The sequence below is a fragment of the Marmota marmota genome, unplaced genomic scaffold (genome assembly GCF_001458135.2).
Source record: "Marmota marmota marmota unplaced genomic scaffold, marMar, whole genome shotgun sequence".
NCBI lineage: Eukaryota > Metazoa > Chordata > Mammalia > Rodentia > Sciuridae > Marmota > Marmota marmota.
The window spans coordinates 1,307,081-1,326,266 of NW_026000057.1; the positions used below are offsets into that span (position 1 = coordinate 1,307,081).

General features: G+C 36.9%; 2 protein-coding genes across 4 annotated transcripts in view; both read right to left on the reverse strand.

Annotated features, from left to right (window-relative positions):
* Positions 1-19,186, reverse strand: part of Inpp4b (inositol polyphosphate-4-phosphatase type II B) — a 729,464-nt gene that overhangs the window by 51,372 nt on the left and 658,906 nt on the right. For all 3 annotated transcript variants that reach the window (XM_048813449.1, XM_048813450.1, XM_048813451.1), the window contains one exon: positions 18,622-18,719. In XM_048813449.1, the coding sequence (XP_048669406.1) occupies positions 18,622-18,719 (98 nt within the window). The remainder of the gene's footprint in view (positions 1-18,621; positions 18,720-19,186) is intronic.
* Positions 10,459-10,946, reverse strand: LOC107141231 (40S ribosomal protein S17-like). Its single transcript, XM_048813452.1, has one exon. The coding sequence runs from the start codon at positions 10,907-10,909 to the stop codon at positions 10,502-10,504; it is 408 nt and encodes a 135-aa protein (XP_048669409.1). The 5' UTR covers positions 10,910-10,946; the 3' UTR covers positions 10,459-10,501.

The window sequence follows — 19,186 nt, forward strand, 5'->3', positions numbered from 1 at the left end:
AGAGAGAGAGAGAGAGAGAGAGAGAGAGAGAGAGAGAGAGAGAGAGCGCGCGCGCTAGCTCTCCTCACCAATGACAAAATATAAACTCTAAAGGCACACCTTCATGGACCCATCTCCTCTAGGCATACTCTACTCGCCTACAGTTACCACCCAGTTAATCTCCTTCAGAAGATCAGCACACTGATTAGATTAAGCATCTCATAATCTGATCATTTCACCTCTACACTTACTTGCATTGTCTCACACATGAGTTGTTGGGGACACCTCCTATCTAAGCCATAACACCAGGATTCTTCAGCTAATCAAAGGTAAGGACAACAGCAGTGCTTTTAAATTTATACTCATGGCATGTGAGGAATAAGATGTCAGACCCACCATAATTTTTTTTAACTGTTGATAAACAGCAACCAAAACAAACCTAGGGTGATCCATAAATTAAAATTTTTAGCAGCAATTAAAAATTGTGTACAGGTATATCACTGGCATAGAAAGTGTCCTTGACATGGTTGAAAGGAGAAACTGGTCAGATTACTGAATGAATTTATTCAGGTCACATTGCATGTGTGTGCAAGTGTGTAGGTGCTGTGTGGATAATATAGCAGAGAGACTTTGGTCTACATATTAGCAGGAATCATCTTCAGGTTGTTGGAGGTAGTGTCCAAATTTCCTCCATCTAACAAGGTAGGACAGATATTTCAGAAAATACTGAGTGCAGGGAAATGTACCATAGGTATGGCACAAACCAGTAAGGATATGTGGTCCAAGGCAAAGGCCAGGTAATTTCTTGAGTACTTGGGTATCAAAGGGCTTCTAGCAAAGGTAATGCTTTTGGGCTCTGGGAGCATTTGAGGCCAAGGGGAAAATATCAGCAAATGTACGGAGACATGAGTCAGAATTGTAGGTACTGTTCCCAGTACCTACAGTACTGCAGTTCACAATATCCTTGGAATGGTTGTCCTGGGACAGGATTCACAAAGAGCCTGTTCTGCTATGCTGGGGAATCTGAGATTCAAACTAGAAAATGGGAGCAACCGATAAGTTTTAAATAGTGACTTAACCATATCTGGGAGGCCCCTAAGATGTTTTCTGAAGTCAGCTCCCATAAATGGCTTTCAAGTGTCTTTTTTTTTTTTAAATACAAAATAAGACATCTAATTTAATGCAAGATGAATAAGTTCTGGTATTCTCATGTATAACAACTTGATTATAATTAATAATACTTTATTGTATTCTTGAAATTTTTAAGAGGGTAGATCATAAATATTTATACATAAAATAAAAAGGATATGTATTTGGAAAGATATATTAAACAGTTTGATTATGGTGATTAGTTTAGTTGCTCCCATTCCATTTTCAGCCCAACAGTATGGGAGGTCCTTAGGTCACTGGGGGCATGCCCTCAAAGGGCTGGTGGGACCCTGACCTCTTTCTCTTCCTGGAATGATGTCAGTGCTTTTTACCACCATGCACTCTTGCTGGGAAAGCACCACCTTCTCACAGGCCCAAAGCAATGGGGCCCAGTCATCATGCAAAACACAAATAGACAAAAAAATGACCTTTATAAGTGAATTTGTTCAGATGTTTTGCTATAGTAAAGTGAAACTAATACTATATAGTTAAGTGACTTTTTTCCCCACAAAGTTCATAGTCAAAGGAAGAGTCAAGCCTAATCTACCCGCTCTGACGCCAGTAATTTTCTTCCAAATCTCAACTGGTGTTTTCACGATTAGAGGTGCTAAAAACAGATCTAGTATTAAGATAATAGGGAAGTTTCTTCATAAAAACCATTTAGTTTCATTGTTCACATGGATTTTTTTTTATTTCTTACATACATGACAATAGTGGAACGCATTACAATCATAATTATCCATTCACAGCACAATTTTTCGTAACTGTATATAAAGTATGTTCAAGCCAAATTATGCCATTATATATGAGCTCCTTATTTTTTTTTTGCATTACAATTCTTAATACACCTTTATACCACAATTTATCATATCTCTGGTTTGTATATAAGGTATATTGACACCAAATTCACATCTTCATACATGTATTATAATGATGAGGGTCTTTTTTAATAAAGCCATTTAAAAAGAGACTATATAATTCCTATACATAAATCATTCTTTTGTCCAATTCTATCCCATAGTGTCTTAGATGGTTTTTCTTGTTCTTTTTTTTTTTTTTTTTGTGTGTGTGTATGGTGCTTTTGAGGGTAGTGAATGCAAATCTAGAGTCTTGCATTTGCTAGGCTCGTGCTCTACCATCAAGCCACATGCCTAGCTCTCGATTTTTTTTTCTATAATGAAAAGCACATCCCTGTCAATCCAATACTTGGACTGGGGCCAACACTTTCAAACTGATAAAAACCCTGAGAGGCAGCTGGGCATGACAGCATATGCCGGTAATACTAGCAGCTTGAGAGGCTGAGGCAGGAAGAGCCCAAATTCAAAGCCAGCTGCAGTAACTTAGCAAGGGCCAAAGAAAGACTCTGTCTCAAAATAAAACATATAAAGGACTGGGTATGTGGTTCCATAAATAAACACCCCTGGATCCAATCTCTGGTACAAAAAAAAAAAAAAAAATTCTAAGAGGCAGAAATTCAAGTCTGGTTCTGGAAAGGAGTATCATTAATAATTCACTAGTAATGATCAGTTTACTCACAGGTAAAGTTTCAAGATGTAATAATAGATTCTAATAATATCAACTAAAATCATAATATATATAGAACTTATATTGATTTTAGTCTTCTACTATGTCTTCTCAAATACAAATATACACAATAGATTTTACTTCTGCTACTCACTCCTGCATTATTTTGACACTGAATTTAGACAGTAAAATTAGTCTCTGTATACATCTGCATGGGAATATTTTCTTTCCTTTCAAATGGTACTTAAGAAAGCAGTCTAAGGGAAAGCCACAAGAATGTTCTCTGCATTACTGTTTATAATACTAAACAGTGAAAAAAACCCATGCAAATATTCATAAAGAGAATGGATAAATTGTTTTGTATTTATTCAGTATAATAGTCTATATTGCAATAGGTAAAATGATTAAGCAGATGCCACATTTATCTCCATGGAAATATCATAAAAACTACGCTGAGAAAAAAATAAGAAAAAATTTTAGCAGTCATGCAAGAGAGCAGCAATAATATAGGTATATATAAAAATGCATCCTATTCTTATGGTCACATATGAAGAGTACAACACTGAATGCAAAGCATTGATTTTCTCAGAGGAGGTGAGAGTTAGTGGTGGGAACCTGGGCGAGAGGATGGTACAAAAGGAGATTTCACTCTATCTAAATAAATATTCATCTCTTACAAAAATTCCAAAGCTGAGTAACAGATTCCCAAGTGATTGTTATTCATTATTTGTCCTTTTTTTTGTTAGAAATCTCCATAATTCTTTTAAAAGAAAGCACTGAGACAAAATTCCAAGAAAATCATTTCTAATGTCAATTCCACTCTTTCTTTGATGTGTGGTCTTGGGCAAGTTGCTTAACCCTTTGTCCCTATTTCCTCAACTGCAAAATGAGGACAGTCACCCTGTCATGCTTCATCGACTTGAAGTGGAAAACAATTAATACAAGTTATGGTAGAAGAGGCTACATGATTAAATTCTGTGTCAACCCTAGAAAACAGAGGGAAAGATTAATTGTTCTGAAGAAAGAGTTCAGAGCCTCAGACGGGAAAAGTCAGCATCTATTCAAGGCAGGAAGTATTCTCCTCGCACCCTTATGGGCACAGCTGCTCCTCATGAGCATTCACAAACCCAGTGTCTGTCCTACTACTCTCCAGTGGAACAGAAGAGCCATGTCGAGCCACATTTTTGTAACTACTTTTTCTGGGTTTTGTCAAACAGAATTTCCTCAACAAATGCTCTGGATATGCCACTGATTTGTATCAAAGGCAGGGTCCTGGCAAGTGAATGGGAAGGTGATGACGACTTCTCGGCTGATAGAGCTGTGATGCTAACAATAACCTGACAGTCGCTTCATTCTCTTGTGGTCAAATGAATTCCAGCTGCCAGAGGGTGTTTGAACTTGAAATGGAAATCACAGATGGCTTTCCAGCACACATCCTCTCATTTTCTACTGAGTAAAGCAGACACCAATTTACATGGGATCAGACACACCTTCACTCTGATTAACCAGTATAATGCAGACCCCTTGAAATCAACACAGGTTCGGGAATGGGCATGATCTATGCCAAGCTGAATGTAATCCTGACCTCATTGATTATTTTAAGGGTACACAAGTGACCTATGCTCTTCCAGCCCAGTGAAGCTCACCAGGAGGATAAAGACCTCTTTATCTTTTTGGTTGAGCAGTGAGGTAGCTCAGGACAGTCATCTTCAGTTATGAGGAGATACACAAAGAGAATCACAGTGATGAAATAGGGGAAAGAGTATCTCCCACTAGTCCTGAGCCAGCCCTGTCTCAAAATCTGCTTTACCCCTGGAATCATCAGCTATATCAATTAATGAATTTATTGTTCAAAACAGTTTGAGTCAGGGTTGCTCTCACTTGCAAACCAAAGCATACTAAAGTAAATAAATGGCTATGTATGCACTTTTAACATAGATGAGCCATACTACAAATGAGTACTTTTTATTTACAGTAAGAAAAAAGACCCAGAAGATTATTTCTGGGAAGCAACAAATCAATCGTGATGATGATCTCCGAAGAAGGTTTTAAAACTGTGATTCCTTCTACTGAGAGGTGAAGTCTATGGCCACTCACTTTGAATCTGGATAGGCTTGGGACAGTGTTGACCAATACAGTATAGCAGACATGATGCTATCTAACTTCTATGTCCAGGTCACAAGTGACTGTTCAAGCTCCTACCTGATTATTCTCTTGGAATTTACCCATCTCTATTTCTTCTTTTGAGACATTCCCTGGGAGAACTCATCCACATTGCCAGGAGAGGCCCAAGCATATGAAGGGTCCCACTGACATTCTCCAGTCACAGCAGAACCTAGTCTCTAAGGCCAGCTATCCCAGGTGCCAGAATGTGATTCTAGAAACCTCTAGGTGATGCCTAATGTGGTGGCGCACACCTGTAATCCCAGAAGCGTGGAAGGCTGAGACAGGAGGATCGCAAGTTCAAAGCCAGTCTCAGCAATGGGGAGGTGCTAAGCAACCCAGTGAGACTCTGTCTCTAAATAAAATAAAATAGGCCGAGGATGTGGCTCAGTGGTTGAGTGCCCCTGAGTTCAATCCCCAGTACCAAAAAAACACAAAATAAACCTCTGGATGACTAGAGTTCCCAGCCTTTCAGGTGGCTGCCAAGTCACAGATGTCACGAAGCAGACAAAACATCCCTGCTTTCAGTGTTTGACTACTAGCCCAAAGAAACTGTGAGAATAAATAAAATGATTCTAACTTTATATAAGTATACTTGGGAGAGTATGTGCATTGGCAGTAAGTAACTAGAACCACACAATCAAAACAACTTAGAAGGGCCTGTATTTCTATTGGGGACAATGCTTTCAGAGTTCACGTTGGTTAGTATTATACTCTGAAGTATGGTCTCTTTTACTCTGAAACAATCATAGTTAATTGTCCTAGCAAACAGACAAATACAATTGGCAAAAGCCAATTTTACATCTTAAGATTATAAATTGTTCTTTTGGAGAAGATTCATATCTTAAAATTATAATCATTTGTATTTACATCTTAAAATCATAAATTATGTTCTCTGGGAGGTTATAAAATGTTGAAAAATATAAAAATATGTTAAAAATGCTTCCTAAAACCATGTTTATTTAAATTATATTACCAATTTCCAATTTATGAAAAAAGTCAATATAAGAAATCAAATATCAAAATACCAATCTGATCAGAGCTGACGTTTTTTGAGCTACACTTTCGGCATTTCCTTTTAAGTGTATTTCAAGGTTAATTACTGCTAACAACATATAAAACAAACTGGAAAAATAATTGTTAAAATGATTTCAAAACATCATTCTAAAAATTCTTTAAAATCCCCTTGCCTGATATAGCACAGGGGAGCAGGGCTTGTGATGAGTAGGAAGAAGAAAACAAATTAGCATATTAATCTTTTTTCCTACTTTCAGTATTTTATTTTTAAAAATATCATTCATGATTTGGTTTCAGAATTTCCAATTTAAAAGTCATGTCAAAGAGTTGGGAAATGGTCAGTTGAGACTCTTTAACACCTACCTAAATTCTCTTCTCCTCTAGCTACAGGTTAATGTGCAGGCAAGAGAGCTGAGTGGGCAAAATAATTCTTGAGTAGGAGAGGCTCTGAATGAAAGCCCAATTCAGTCTTCTTGGGAGTCAGGTTGAACTGCATGGACAACTACTTTAGGCTGCACACAAGGGACTGAGATCCTGGTGCTGAAGAGACCTGGGTGATCATCATCTTTTCTCCCTGGCCACCTTCCAAGTCCCTGCATTGTAAAGCCATGATAGCAGCAGCAAAAATGCCCATTGGTTGAGCATACATGAAAATCTGAAAGAGGGATTCTTAGGCAGACAAGGAATGTGACTTTGGATGTGATTCCATGCTGTACCTCTCCACCATGGGTAAGGGCTGGGCTGCTGGAGAAACAGACCGAGTTCAAATGCAGCCCAGAGAGGCAGATGCACAAAAAGCCTTGTCAGAAAGGGAAGGGGCTCACCTCTTCCATGCCCCGAACTGACTCCCCAACTGCAGGAAAGACAGCCCAGAAAAAGAGATGGCTGATGGTCTCTTCAGGGCCCTGGACGCAATTAAGAATAAGAGCTTGAGGATTCCCTAATATTCAGCTTTCAACTGAAACCACGACTTGATCTCATGCCATTTATATGTGCTGACTTACAAGACTGGTCTACTGGGAGGCCGGCCAATAAAGCAACTCCTGGAGCATCGGAGATGACATGGTGAGGTCAGATAGAGAGAGAGTGATGGAAAAAAGCTGCGTCTGAAGGTTCCACAATGGAAAGGAAAGAGGTAAGGAGGATATGAGGCCTACATTTTATTCCACTCTTTTGACTTGAAGCGGCCTCTTGTTTGGCAGTTGGTCAGGGACATTTGCCCAGTGGCAGTTTATCAATGGCAACACAATTGTTCTTCCATGAGTGTTCTTAGACTGCTCTTCTCTGCTGCATCTGATGAAGACAGCTTTCAATTCTCCTCTTTATCTGACTTCCCAGAAGAGTTCATTTTTTTCCCCTGGAGTTTTGTGATATAGAAGTGAGAACCACGAAAGGTGGATAGAAAGAGGGACCAGAAAGAAAAGGTTTTGCTGTGTGATTATGAAGAAGTAAAATGGTAAATGAAGACTGACTATTTTTTAGAGTGGTAGGCTAAACAGCCGAGTGAATGAAAGTCAGAAAAAAGGACTTAAAAGGTGAGAAGTTGCTAGATGTCTGCTTTTTGAAGTTTCATTAAAGGTTGGAATCAGTTTTTTGTCACTTTTAATTGTTGGTCTGTTTATTTGGTATGATATCATAATGAATCTGAGTCACTGAAGAACTGGAATTAATTCAGGACAAATTCAGATATTCATATCCAAAGGGGATGGAGAGTACTAAGATTTTTTGTGTCCTGCTTGTCACTGCAGGATCAAAGAATGAATCCTACTGGTGATATTTTCAGGAGCTCATCTCTAGGGATGTTCCCAAAAGGGGAAAAACACATTTTTTGGGGAACAATAATAAGATAATTAGTGATTACTCAAAAAAATTAGTAAAGTTAATATAAATGTGAAAGAGAATAGATAGAGCAGCAAAGAGGTCACTGAATAGAAAAGAGATGCTAACTGGTTCAAACCACAGAAAAAGACTTCACAATCAAATTTAACTGGACGCATAGGTTGGTTGGTGTGTATACAGGAGAAACTCAAAGTGCACCACAGTCCTTGTCTTATCCATCTCTTTAACAATCATTAGTGTAGCATGACATCCTTCTGTCACAGAAACTGACAATGGAAATCCTAACTTCCTTTCCCTGGTGAGATAATGGAAGAATGTACTTTGAAGTACAAGGTGTATCATATTAATTATTCTCATTTGGCTGACAATGAAATGCGGGCATTGAAAACATCAAATGTCTCACATAAGTGAGCTTTCAACTGAATTCATGCCTTTTGATTTTATACCATTTATATGTGGTGACTTATGAGAGTGGTCTACAGGGAGACCAGCCAGTCTTTGATGAGTGGTGGAATCTGGAATGTAAGGCTTTGACATTTTAAAGAGTTTCAGTAAAAAAGAAGAAAACGGTAGGATGGCTGAAAAAGCTAGGCATCCAAGTCTATATCTGCACATGCTATAGAGTAGAATGAGGCTAACCAAAAGACGGAGGGATTTAAACCACCAGGACCACCAGGGAATGCAGAAGTTGCATTGATCAATGTGCATGTGGCCAAGCAGTTGGCCGTTTGTATATGTGTATGTGTGTCCCATCTTGTTTATGGCAGCGCTACCTGTACTTCATTCTTCAATCCAGTCTCCAAGTTACTGAACACTGAGAGTGTCTGTTTACAGTTTCATGTACATTGAGAAAATTAAGATTGAACAATGTCTTCTATCACATTTATTTACAAAACTACTTCAAGGGATAGCAGATAAAAAGAAAAGTCTCTGTTTTTTTTTTGCTGCCAGGAAAAGGGCATTAAAACTTTAAGAATTAAAGGAAATTGAACAAATTATGTTTTCTGCATGTGTGAACATATCACAATGAATTCCACCTTTATGTTTTATGTAAAATTATAACACACCAATTAAGGAAAAAAAAACTTCCAAGAAGTAAGTGTACCCAAGTTTCTTTTGCAACAAGCTGAAAATGAATTCATAGTTTGAAATATATAAAAATTAAAATCAGAAAATAAAAACATGGTGTTATTCAGTGAAATGTTCAGTTTTAAAATCATAAATTATAAATTCAGCTAATTTAGAAATCAAGGAATCTATAAATTCAGGTAATATACTTTTAAGTTCATTGCTGTCAGAAGCTGCTAGAAAGCATTGGTATAAAACTGAAAAAAAATGGTCAACTGGGAGTCATTATACATGGAATTTAGTCTCTGTTGTCCCACTAGCTCAGTGCATGTACTTAACAAAATCTATGCTGCATCCCCAAGTCCCTCGTAATAAATGATACGGCTGGACCAGATCAGTATTTCTTTAATTATGTCCTGAGGGGCACTTATTTAGCCAAATGCTAATGGATGTCTTATATAATTTTTAATGGTTCTATAATGTCAAGAATACTCTTTTACACAAAATTAAATAGGTTTAGAAACTACAAACTAGGGTCAGAAAACTATGGCCTGCAGACTAAGCCCAACTATTTCCTCTGCCTTTGTAAACACAGTTTTATTGAAATTCAGCCATGTCCATGGCATACATATTGTCTATGGCTTATTTTGCACCATAATATCAGATTTGAGAACTAATGACAGAGATTGCATGACCCACAAACCTAAGTATTTATTTTCTGTGCCTTTACATAAAGTTTTCTATCCATGCTATAGATCTTCCCTGAACATTCAATGTGGTCATGTGAATTCCAAAGTAATTTTACTAGAGGATCCTTTTATCACTCAACAATTATTAACAGGAATAATGACTTTTAACATAAACTAAGTTGAATTCCAAGATCCAGTAGCTTTCTATTTTTCTCTGATTCTTTGAAAACATACCTAAATGACCCAGTTTACGCCACTCACTCATGCATTCACCAACTATTTATGAAGTAGGTACCATGTGCCAGATGATGCTTTTGGAAGTTCAGCTATAAAGTCAACAAGTACCATTTTTAAAGGATCACATTGGCTGCTATGATAAATAAACAAGGACTGAGAGAGAAAAGACAGAGAACTCAAGGAAGCTCTTGTTATAATCTTGAAGAGATATTAGAATGGTTTATGCAGGATGGCAGCAATAGAGGAGGCTTTATTGATTTATACATAAAAGTAAATTCACTCTATTTCTTCATATATTTTGAAAGTACTGCCAATGAGATGTTCCAATGGACTAGAAGAAGGGTAAGAGTTCAAAGAGAGAGAAGAATCAAGAGTAACTCCAATTTAAAAAGTTTTAATTAGGTATATATGACAGCAGGAACCAAGTTTAAGGCATTGATCAGAACATGAGTTCAGAGAAGATAGATGGGCCAGAAATGAAGACATGAAGGTCAATGGTTTATAGATGTATTCAAGGTAGTGAGGCCATGTTCAACAAGGGAGCAGAGAAGAGATATCACAGAAATGTGTGATGATAAGAGAGGGAATAAATAACCATGCTGAACCCACGACTAGATCAAGTAAGACAAGGACAAAGAACCAGGCATTAGGTCTAACAGTGTTCAAATCCCTTCCAAAAAAACATTTCAGAGGAGTTATGAGAAAAGAAGGCTGACTGGAATAGATTTAGAAGAAAAATTGGTGTAGAAAAGATGGAGACACCTAGAAATCTTCCAATTCTATTTTTTTTTTGTTTTCCCAGGTTTATTGAAAATATTACAGCATAGCAGAAAGATTCAAACAGCTCCACGTGGTGTTTTGAAATTCATCCCCACGGTAGGCTGAGTGACCTGCAAGTTGGAGAGACTGCCAAAGTCCACAAGCTTCAGCATTTCCTTAGTGTCAGGATCTACTTCAATAATCTCCTGATCCAGGGCAGAGACCTCAGGAACATAATTGTCTCTCCTTTCTCTCTCCTCTTCCTGCAGCTTGATGGAGATACCTCTCACAGGGCCTCTCTGTATCCGCTTCATCAGATGTGTGACATAGCCTGCGATCTTGTTGCGGAGCTTCTTGCTGGGAATAATGGCGATCTCCTCGCACACGCCCTTGTTGGTATGAAAGTAGTTGCCCAGGCGCGTGTAGTACTTCTCAATGATAACCCGGGCAGCCTTCTTCACAGTTTTGGTGCAAACACGGCCCATGTTGGCGGGTCCTGGCAAAAGCCCAATTCTATTTTCATCTGCCCTCTTTTGGACAGTTTCAACTTTGAGGTTCTTCAACTTGAGGTTGCCCTAAAGGTTATATGATCTCTTAATCAATGCATAGATGGATATCATGTAATTTTATCTGTGCAGAAATAGATATATAAATCTCCCTTATACTGCCAGTTCCTTTTAACATTTTTGTGTATCTATGCAATGCCAAACATATGGCTAATATGTGAAAATTTCCTCTGCCATCTGAATGTTTCCAAATATACATATGCTTGAAACAAAATAAGCAAAATATTTGGATGACTAACTAGATTTTTCTTTTGTATATTTGGATGTCTACATAGAATCAAAGTTGAAATGCCTTTAAATTTATTAATGTAAATTAGTTATATGATAATCAATGTATAATAGGTGTTGAAAGGATACTCATGTTAACTTCAGAAAATCCTAATATCTTTTTTTAAATTTTCACATTTATTTCATTCTGTATTCTTTTGCTGAGCCTTAGTGGGTCATTTACAGGCTAACTTTATATTTTTTTAAATAATTTTTATTTGTTATTTTTAGTTATATGTGACAGTAGAATGTATTTTGACATACCATCCATACATGGAGTATAACTTCCCATTCTTGCAGTTGTACATGATGTGAAGTTACACTGGTTGTGTATTCATACATAAACAGAAAAGTTATGTTGGATTCATTCTACTGTCTTTTCTATTCCCATGCACCCTCCCTTTCCTTCATTCCCCTTTGTCTGTAACAATGAACTTCTAGTCTTCTCTCCCCACCCCTGCTTATTGTGAGTTAGCCTCCACATCTTTTTCTATCTTTTATCTTCCAGTTTTTTAGAAATATTAGAACTCTGTACTATTCAGATTATTCTTGGTGCTTAGGAAACTTAGACACTTTAATTTAGCATGACATATTAAATCAAGGTAATTTCACATTGAATGAAAATATCATTCCATCTGAGTTGCTTCATATGTGTGTGTGTGTGTGTGTGTGTGTGAGAGAGAGAGAGAGAGAGAGAGAGAGAGAGAGAGAGAGAGAGAGAGAGAGAGAGANGTGTGTGTGTGTGTGTGTGTGTGTGAGAGAGAGAGAGAGAGAGAGAGAGAGAGAGAGAGAGAGAGAGAGAATGCACATGTACAAAGTATAAAGATGGGTGCCATTAACAGCCTGGTATTCACGTGTGCCCTTTTGGCTTGTGGAGTGTTGCCCGTCTATGAGGCACATGTAGCTGGTGCTGTCAGAGTTGATTTCATCATGTATTTCCTAGTCTGTGATAGAGCTCACAGAATGATCACTAAATGAAGGCATCATCCACTTAAATAGCCTTAATCGTCATTGTCAGAGCAAATGTTGAAGCACCTCTCTGATAAGTGTACCAACCACAGGAGCTGATTTACACTTTCCTCTTCAGTGCTCTTATCCATGTGTAGTACAGAGTACTCATTGGCACATGATAGTGACTATGGCATTAGACAGGATGGTGAGTCCAATAGTACAGTTTGCTAACAAAGTCTGCCAAGACCTAGTATTGAGGTTTTTTATTTTGGAGCAAAATATGTGTTATTAATATTGTAGCTGGTTTTCTAGCAATACTCTCATGTGCATCAATTTGTAAGTTTATTTTATACCAAGAACAGTTCCAAATAATCCCTTGGCAGCTGTTCTTTCCATTCCTTTTGGACACAAAAATAATATTTTAATTCAAGAAAATATCATCACACACTTGTTCTGGAAAATTATCTTCATTTACTAGAGAGTTCTGGCCCATGTTTGAGAAATATGCTACTTTTTTGATGGTTATATATGGCAATGTCCAAAATGACAAAGTATCAGATATTACAGGGAGTTGTTCAATTCTTTGATCTAATTAACCTAATTTTTTATGTCCTATACTGTGTTTATAGTTAAGCTTTTCTTTTTCATCTGCTTCTGTGAAATCCTCTTATTTGCAGGTTTACTTGTCCCAATAGAGCACCATTTCTTTTTATAAATTCCATTTATTTTGAATTCCAACATTTATTAAATCTCTCTAATTTTATCCCGACTTGAGCCAGCTTTACTCCATGTATCAATTTTTTAAAGTGAGAGTTAAGAAAAAATTGAAATAGTAAAAATAGAAAATGCTAACTGAGGGGCTGAGGGAACCCCTCTGTGGTAGAGTGCTGGCCTAGCATGTGAAAGGCCCTGGGTTCAGTCCCTAGCACTGGAAGAAAAGAAGGGAGGGAGGAAAAGAAGAACAGAAGTCCAAAAGGCTAAGAATATTTTAGTCTAAATTACACTCCGCTAACAAAGTGTTAGGTCAGTAAAAGATGTCAGACTTCTTAATAGGCATGCACAGCTTTTTACAAATTATATTTAAGAAGTATATTTCAATAATTGTGTTAAAAGAAGTTAACAGGCTATCAAGGAAAACCATGATTGACCTGATTTTTTAAACTGGCAAAGGATATGTGAAAAAAAATCTTTTTCTAAGGCTTTTCCCTCTAAATTCACCAAAGGGCTGCGAGACCTGAGAACCAGCGGTGACCAGCAGGGTTTTGAAGACCAACTCCGAGCTCCCCTTTGTAACCTTTCAAACCTTTGATGTGTAGAACACCAGTTTCACAGAGCAACTGTGGATCTTTGCCGGAATTTTTCAGGTGTTAATGGGGCCTCAGCCAGGCATGGCCATTTTCATTATATAGAAGCAAGAAGACTACTTTCATCCCTGTCAGGTTATATTCAGTCTCTGCCTTACACGGGAGGTCTAGTCCTCTGTACTCTCTTGGAACTTTCTGGCTACTTACAGGAGACTCACCACTACTACCTTCTCCAGAACCTCTCAGCAACACCAAGAGTAGGTTCTTAGCCCATAGAGAGCACTATGAAATTTCCATCCATCTTTGAACAAACATTGACCTCTCCTCTTGGAAAACTGAATCAAAGCCAAAACAAAAACCCTTTTGTTTCATTTCATTGCTTTCCGCCTACTTTCTCATTTCTCTCTTGGTATTCAGTGGTGAGTTTCCTAAGGTGTGGCTTTTACTCTCTCTCTCTCTACTTGTACAAGATGTGTTCTCTTCTTAAAAGCCTGCTAATTAAAACTAGTCCATTAAACGTCATCAATCATTCATAGGAACCAAATCCAATAGCTTCTCTTTAATCCTTATTCTTTGTCTTCAACACATCTAATATTCTTGCTCATCTTTCCCTGGATTATATGCCTCTCATTTTAGTTTCTTTTTGGCCTCAATGTCAAATAATTCCTTCATTCTTTGCGGGCTCTATAGCCCTACTTTTCTTGTAGTTACAGATATTACCTTTCACAATGTCTGTTATCATTTTCTATGCAGACTGTGGAAAAAACTGTTTAATTCATCTAAAATTAATTATCCATAAACTATTAAATTTGCATTCTCTTTTCCTATTTTTGTAAATGGAATGAATGTACAGGATGTTTTATTTTTCCTAGTGCAGAAATGAAAGCTATGACAATGCGTAACCAGACCATGAATGTCAGAAACAATCAAGGATAAAGTAAAACTCTTTGAACAATGGAAGCAAAAAACAATAAAATCAAATTATTCAGAAAAAGGATCAACACTCTAAAATAGCAACTATTTTTTCTGAAATGAGGTTCAGAGTTAATGCAGATTATTCTTTGATGACACTGAGTCGTTAAATTGTGTGCTACTAGGGGACAGGCCTATTCATCTTCATCATCCATAGTGATTGGCAGAGTTTTATACATAATATGATCTTCAACAGTACCTGCTCCATTTAATGTGAGACTTCCAGCAAAAATCACATACATACAATGAAATACATGACAACATTCTACCCACTTGCATTGCAAACTAAGTTTTTCATTTTTTTCTAAAAAAGCATTTCATGTGGAATTCTTATTGCTATAATGGAGGAGATCCTATACATATAAAGAATTTTCAATTAATATAGAAATAATTTAGAATAACTAAAAACAAAGCCCGGCCTGGTTTTCCTTTGCAGTCAAAAGTGCTACACAACCCATTCTTTTTGTTTGAATAAAGGAGTCAGTTAAGTGGTCAAGTTTTAATAAACCGATATTATGATTCCAATCTCCCTCTGTGTTGGGTACAGGGCATTACTATTAGAGAAAGTGTTTGGATGTGAACAATGGACAGTTGGTCCTTCCAACCTTAAAGCAGAGAGAAAGAAGCATTGAATCTGCTCCTTTTACAAAAGCTCTGGATTATATGTGAGATTCGATAACCGTCTCGAAACACGGAGCCTTTTGTGCTGGTGATTTATAGAAGTGCTTTATTTTTCTTTTCAGTTTACTTATAATGCAAAATTAAATGTCTTCATGTTTTAGGGAGGCAAGAAAGGGGCTTGAAAGATGTCTGAAAGATGTCTCAGATCATCAAGCTCAATGGGAAGATCAGAGCAAATAGGAGAAGCACAAATACAGGCCCCACGGAATTTCCCAGTTGATCAAAGGGGCCAGTGAATACCACAGGTAGGGCCTGAGGGGAAGCAGCTCCCAGAGATCACTGTGCCTCAGAGTCAGTGCAGGGATGGCAGCTGTTGGGAAGCAGCATCACTAGAGAAAAAAAAATTGTGAGGGAGAATTCACAGCACAGAAAAGGGGCCAGCAGCAGCAGTTCTATCCGGTGGCAATAGAGAAGATTTGGGGAAGAATATGATTTTAGTCCTGAAAATTTTTCTGAACAAAAGAATAAAAGATTCACAGGTGACTACACCACAGTGAATCCCACCATCATGTACATCCATAAGACTGGGGCCCTAGTTACAATAAATATTTTCCATGCATGTATAATTTCATCAAAATGGACTCTGCTTTCACATGTAACTAAAAAGAACAAATAAAAAAAGAGAAGCGCAAAAAGATGAAAGCCTTTTGGGAGTGAATATATTGGGATGGGATGTATCTTTATGTCTTGATATAAGAAAAGTAAGGGGCATCCCTTAAGGTTAAAAAAAAAGTCTTTGGAGAAAAAATTATTGTTTTTCCTCAAAGTCTTATAGAATTCAACTATTTCATGCATAAATCATTTGAAAACAGGTTGATAAATTAATGGAAAGCACATTCATAATGGATTAATAAGGAAAAATGATTTATTAAGAGAATTAATCTATCTTAAATATCGACAGAAACTATCCATTGATTTTACTGTGAAAGAAAACAATAAACTTTATGGATTGTGGATATGGCCCAGTATAGTAGTTCCTTCCCTTTTAGCAAATGGCCTAACCTCTAATCTTTCTCTACTCACAAGCTTTGTGGTTTTGTCCTCAAATGGAGTACAACTCAAATCATGCTTTGGCCTGCAATGTTTCTAACTCAGGCCTAGCCCCCAGGTGTCAGCATAACTATACAAATGGGGTTGACACCCTGGTTCAGATGTACCACAGTCATGCTACAACTCCATTCTGCCGTGAATCTATGATAGCCTTGTCTCAAAAATATAGGAAACAAAAAAGGAAAATCCAGTAATATTAAGACTCCTGACTAAATAATGAAATGGAACTGGTATGACCCGAAAGGCCATCCTGTATTCAAAGAGTAAATTTTCAAGTTTCTAAAAACACTTGATTATACAGTCAGTGCTCCACATCCACAGGTTGGACATCTGTTTATTCAATCAGCCACCAAACATATTCAGAAAACTAAAACACTGCTAACTGACTCAAACTGTATTTGACCATGTACAGATTTTCTGTGTCATTATTTCCTATAAGCAACATGGCGTAACAACTATTTGCATAGCATTTAGATTGTATGGCTTTTATAAATAATCTAGTGAGGATTTAAAGCATCCAGGAGTATGTACCCAGGGTTTATGCAAATACTACACCATTTTTATAGAGTACTTCAGCATCCATAGATTTTTGTATCTGCAGGAGGTCCTGCAAACAATTCCTCATTGATACAAATGGACAACTATTTAATTGCTAATATATAAGGTTTTATCTTTTTAAACTTTTAATATTTATTTTTATGAGAAGTTTAATTTACATTGAAAATAGAATTATTTTGTATTTCATCTCTCAGGCAATATTTCATCAATATTCTCCATGATTCTTTTACAGGTGGTACAAGTGTTGTTCATGGACTTTAACATAGGTTTTGAATGAGGATGACATATCAATGACCATTGCTGGCTCTCAAGAATTGATGTGGATCAGGGGGCTGGAGTTATGGCTCAGTGCTAGAGCGCTTGCTTAGCACATGTGAGGAACTGGGTTCCATTCTCGGCACCACTTAAAAATGAGTAGAATAAAGGTATTGTGCCCATCTACAACTAAAAAAGAGAATTAATGTGGGTCAGGAACCACTTGGAAATATTATTAAAATATGGGTTCAGGGTAAGTTTAGTACATCTGCAGTGGGGCCTGAGAGTCTGCATTGCTGACAGGTCCCCAGGTCAGGCTGCTATTGCTAATCCAGGAACTACACATACATTTTAAGAACAAGATAAACAGAAATCAAGTTGATAAAAATTCTGAGATTTACTTCCAAATTACAAATAACTTATAAACAGACTGAAGACTCACCAACATCCAAGTTAGGGTCAACTCTTTTTTTTAATTAATGACCAAAGCAAAAGCGTTTTATACATAATATAGTAACTTTTCAGGTAATTAACAAATTTATAATTCAAAGTGTGCTGGTTGCTAAAAAACCTCTACCTGCTTAATTTCATTTTGACAAAAAAATTTGATGGAAAATAAAATAATATAAAAATTATAGTATGAAAACTAAAAGTAAAACTTTCTGTTTGCACATGGACATGCATATGCCCACTGAAGAAATCTGATTCAAAGTTCACTGGGTTAATGAAAAGACCTAACATTCTGCCACCTAATATTATCACAAAGTAATTATAAGACTGTAAGGCAGTGAACAAATGGCTTGTGATTGGATGACAGGTAGATTTCAATTATAATTTTTGGTTGAAATTTTAAAATATTCCCTACTTTATTAAAATCTAGTTTATTATCATTGTGAATATCTCAATATCTCAGCATATTTATACTTATTTGCAAATGAACTTCAAAGACATTCTTAATTGTCTGATGTTGGACTACTTAAGTGTTATGTACTTAATGGTATAGGAAAAAGAGCTTCAGAATTAAACAATGGCCAAATCTTTTCCAAAAAAAAAATGTAAAACACATTTCTATAAGCTTGAATGCCTTAAGTTCTTCCTGTAAAATGTTGCAATAAGTATATTCAGTAAATTGGCTCCTTCTTTTATGTTACTGGGCATTACATTGTGTAACTTGTGTTCTTTCTGATTTTCTCTTTATACAGTGTGTGACATGTCTGACGTTATCTTGCAAATTGGAGACTTAAGGATTTACTTAAGTGTTTTATATGGTGAAGAATTATGCAAAAATTTTTATTAGGCTCAATAGAGGTTTCTAATGTTAAGTTCTAAACTTTAAATTTTTGTCATTTTCCAATGGCACTGAAGTTAATGTCCCTGCATGAGCTGTGGGACATATTCTAAAGTGCAATCAAGGTAATGAGGCAGGCGTCAGCCCAGCCACCTTGGCAATCAATCTTTTTGGTTCTCATAATCTCAAAATCACGCTCAACTCCCAGCCTATGCTTCTTTAGTCACTGACCTCGATGCCTGACCTCTCCTGAAGATTTATAATCAATAAATTATTGTTATTGTTTCTACAACTCATGTACTTACAATCAGGAGGCATCTTTTCCATAAATGTTGTGTAATATTCTTTCAGAAGTTCAAAATTTTCATGGTTAATACTTTCTTGCAAAGAGACATCTCCAAACCTAAAAGTAGAAAAAATAAAGTACTTATGGATTGTAGAAGAGCTCCAAAAAGTAACATTTTTTTAATCGTTGCTTTATAAATAGATGACAATAGTTTCCTAAGAGAAAGTAACTCATTTTTTAAGCTACATTTCACAAATTTGATTTCAAGCCTATTCTAGTCTCCACCGCCCTGATTCCACCAATCACTCTGACAACACCAAACTAGTCTCACATCATCGCCTGTGAACTTTGACTAAACACCATATGCAAACATAACCCCCTGTGCATGTAGAAAACTAGTATCCGGTGAATGTTAATTTTCCTTACCCTGCACCTCCTCTTCAGGGCTGCATCTCTGCATGCATAGAAAATCCTCCCTCCCTCCCTCCCTCTCTCTCTTTGAATCCATTCAATCTTCCTCATTACCCATGGCAGCTTGGGAATGCTTCAGAAGACCAGGACAGGGCACTGTGCTGCATGCAGTC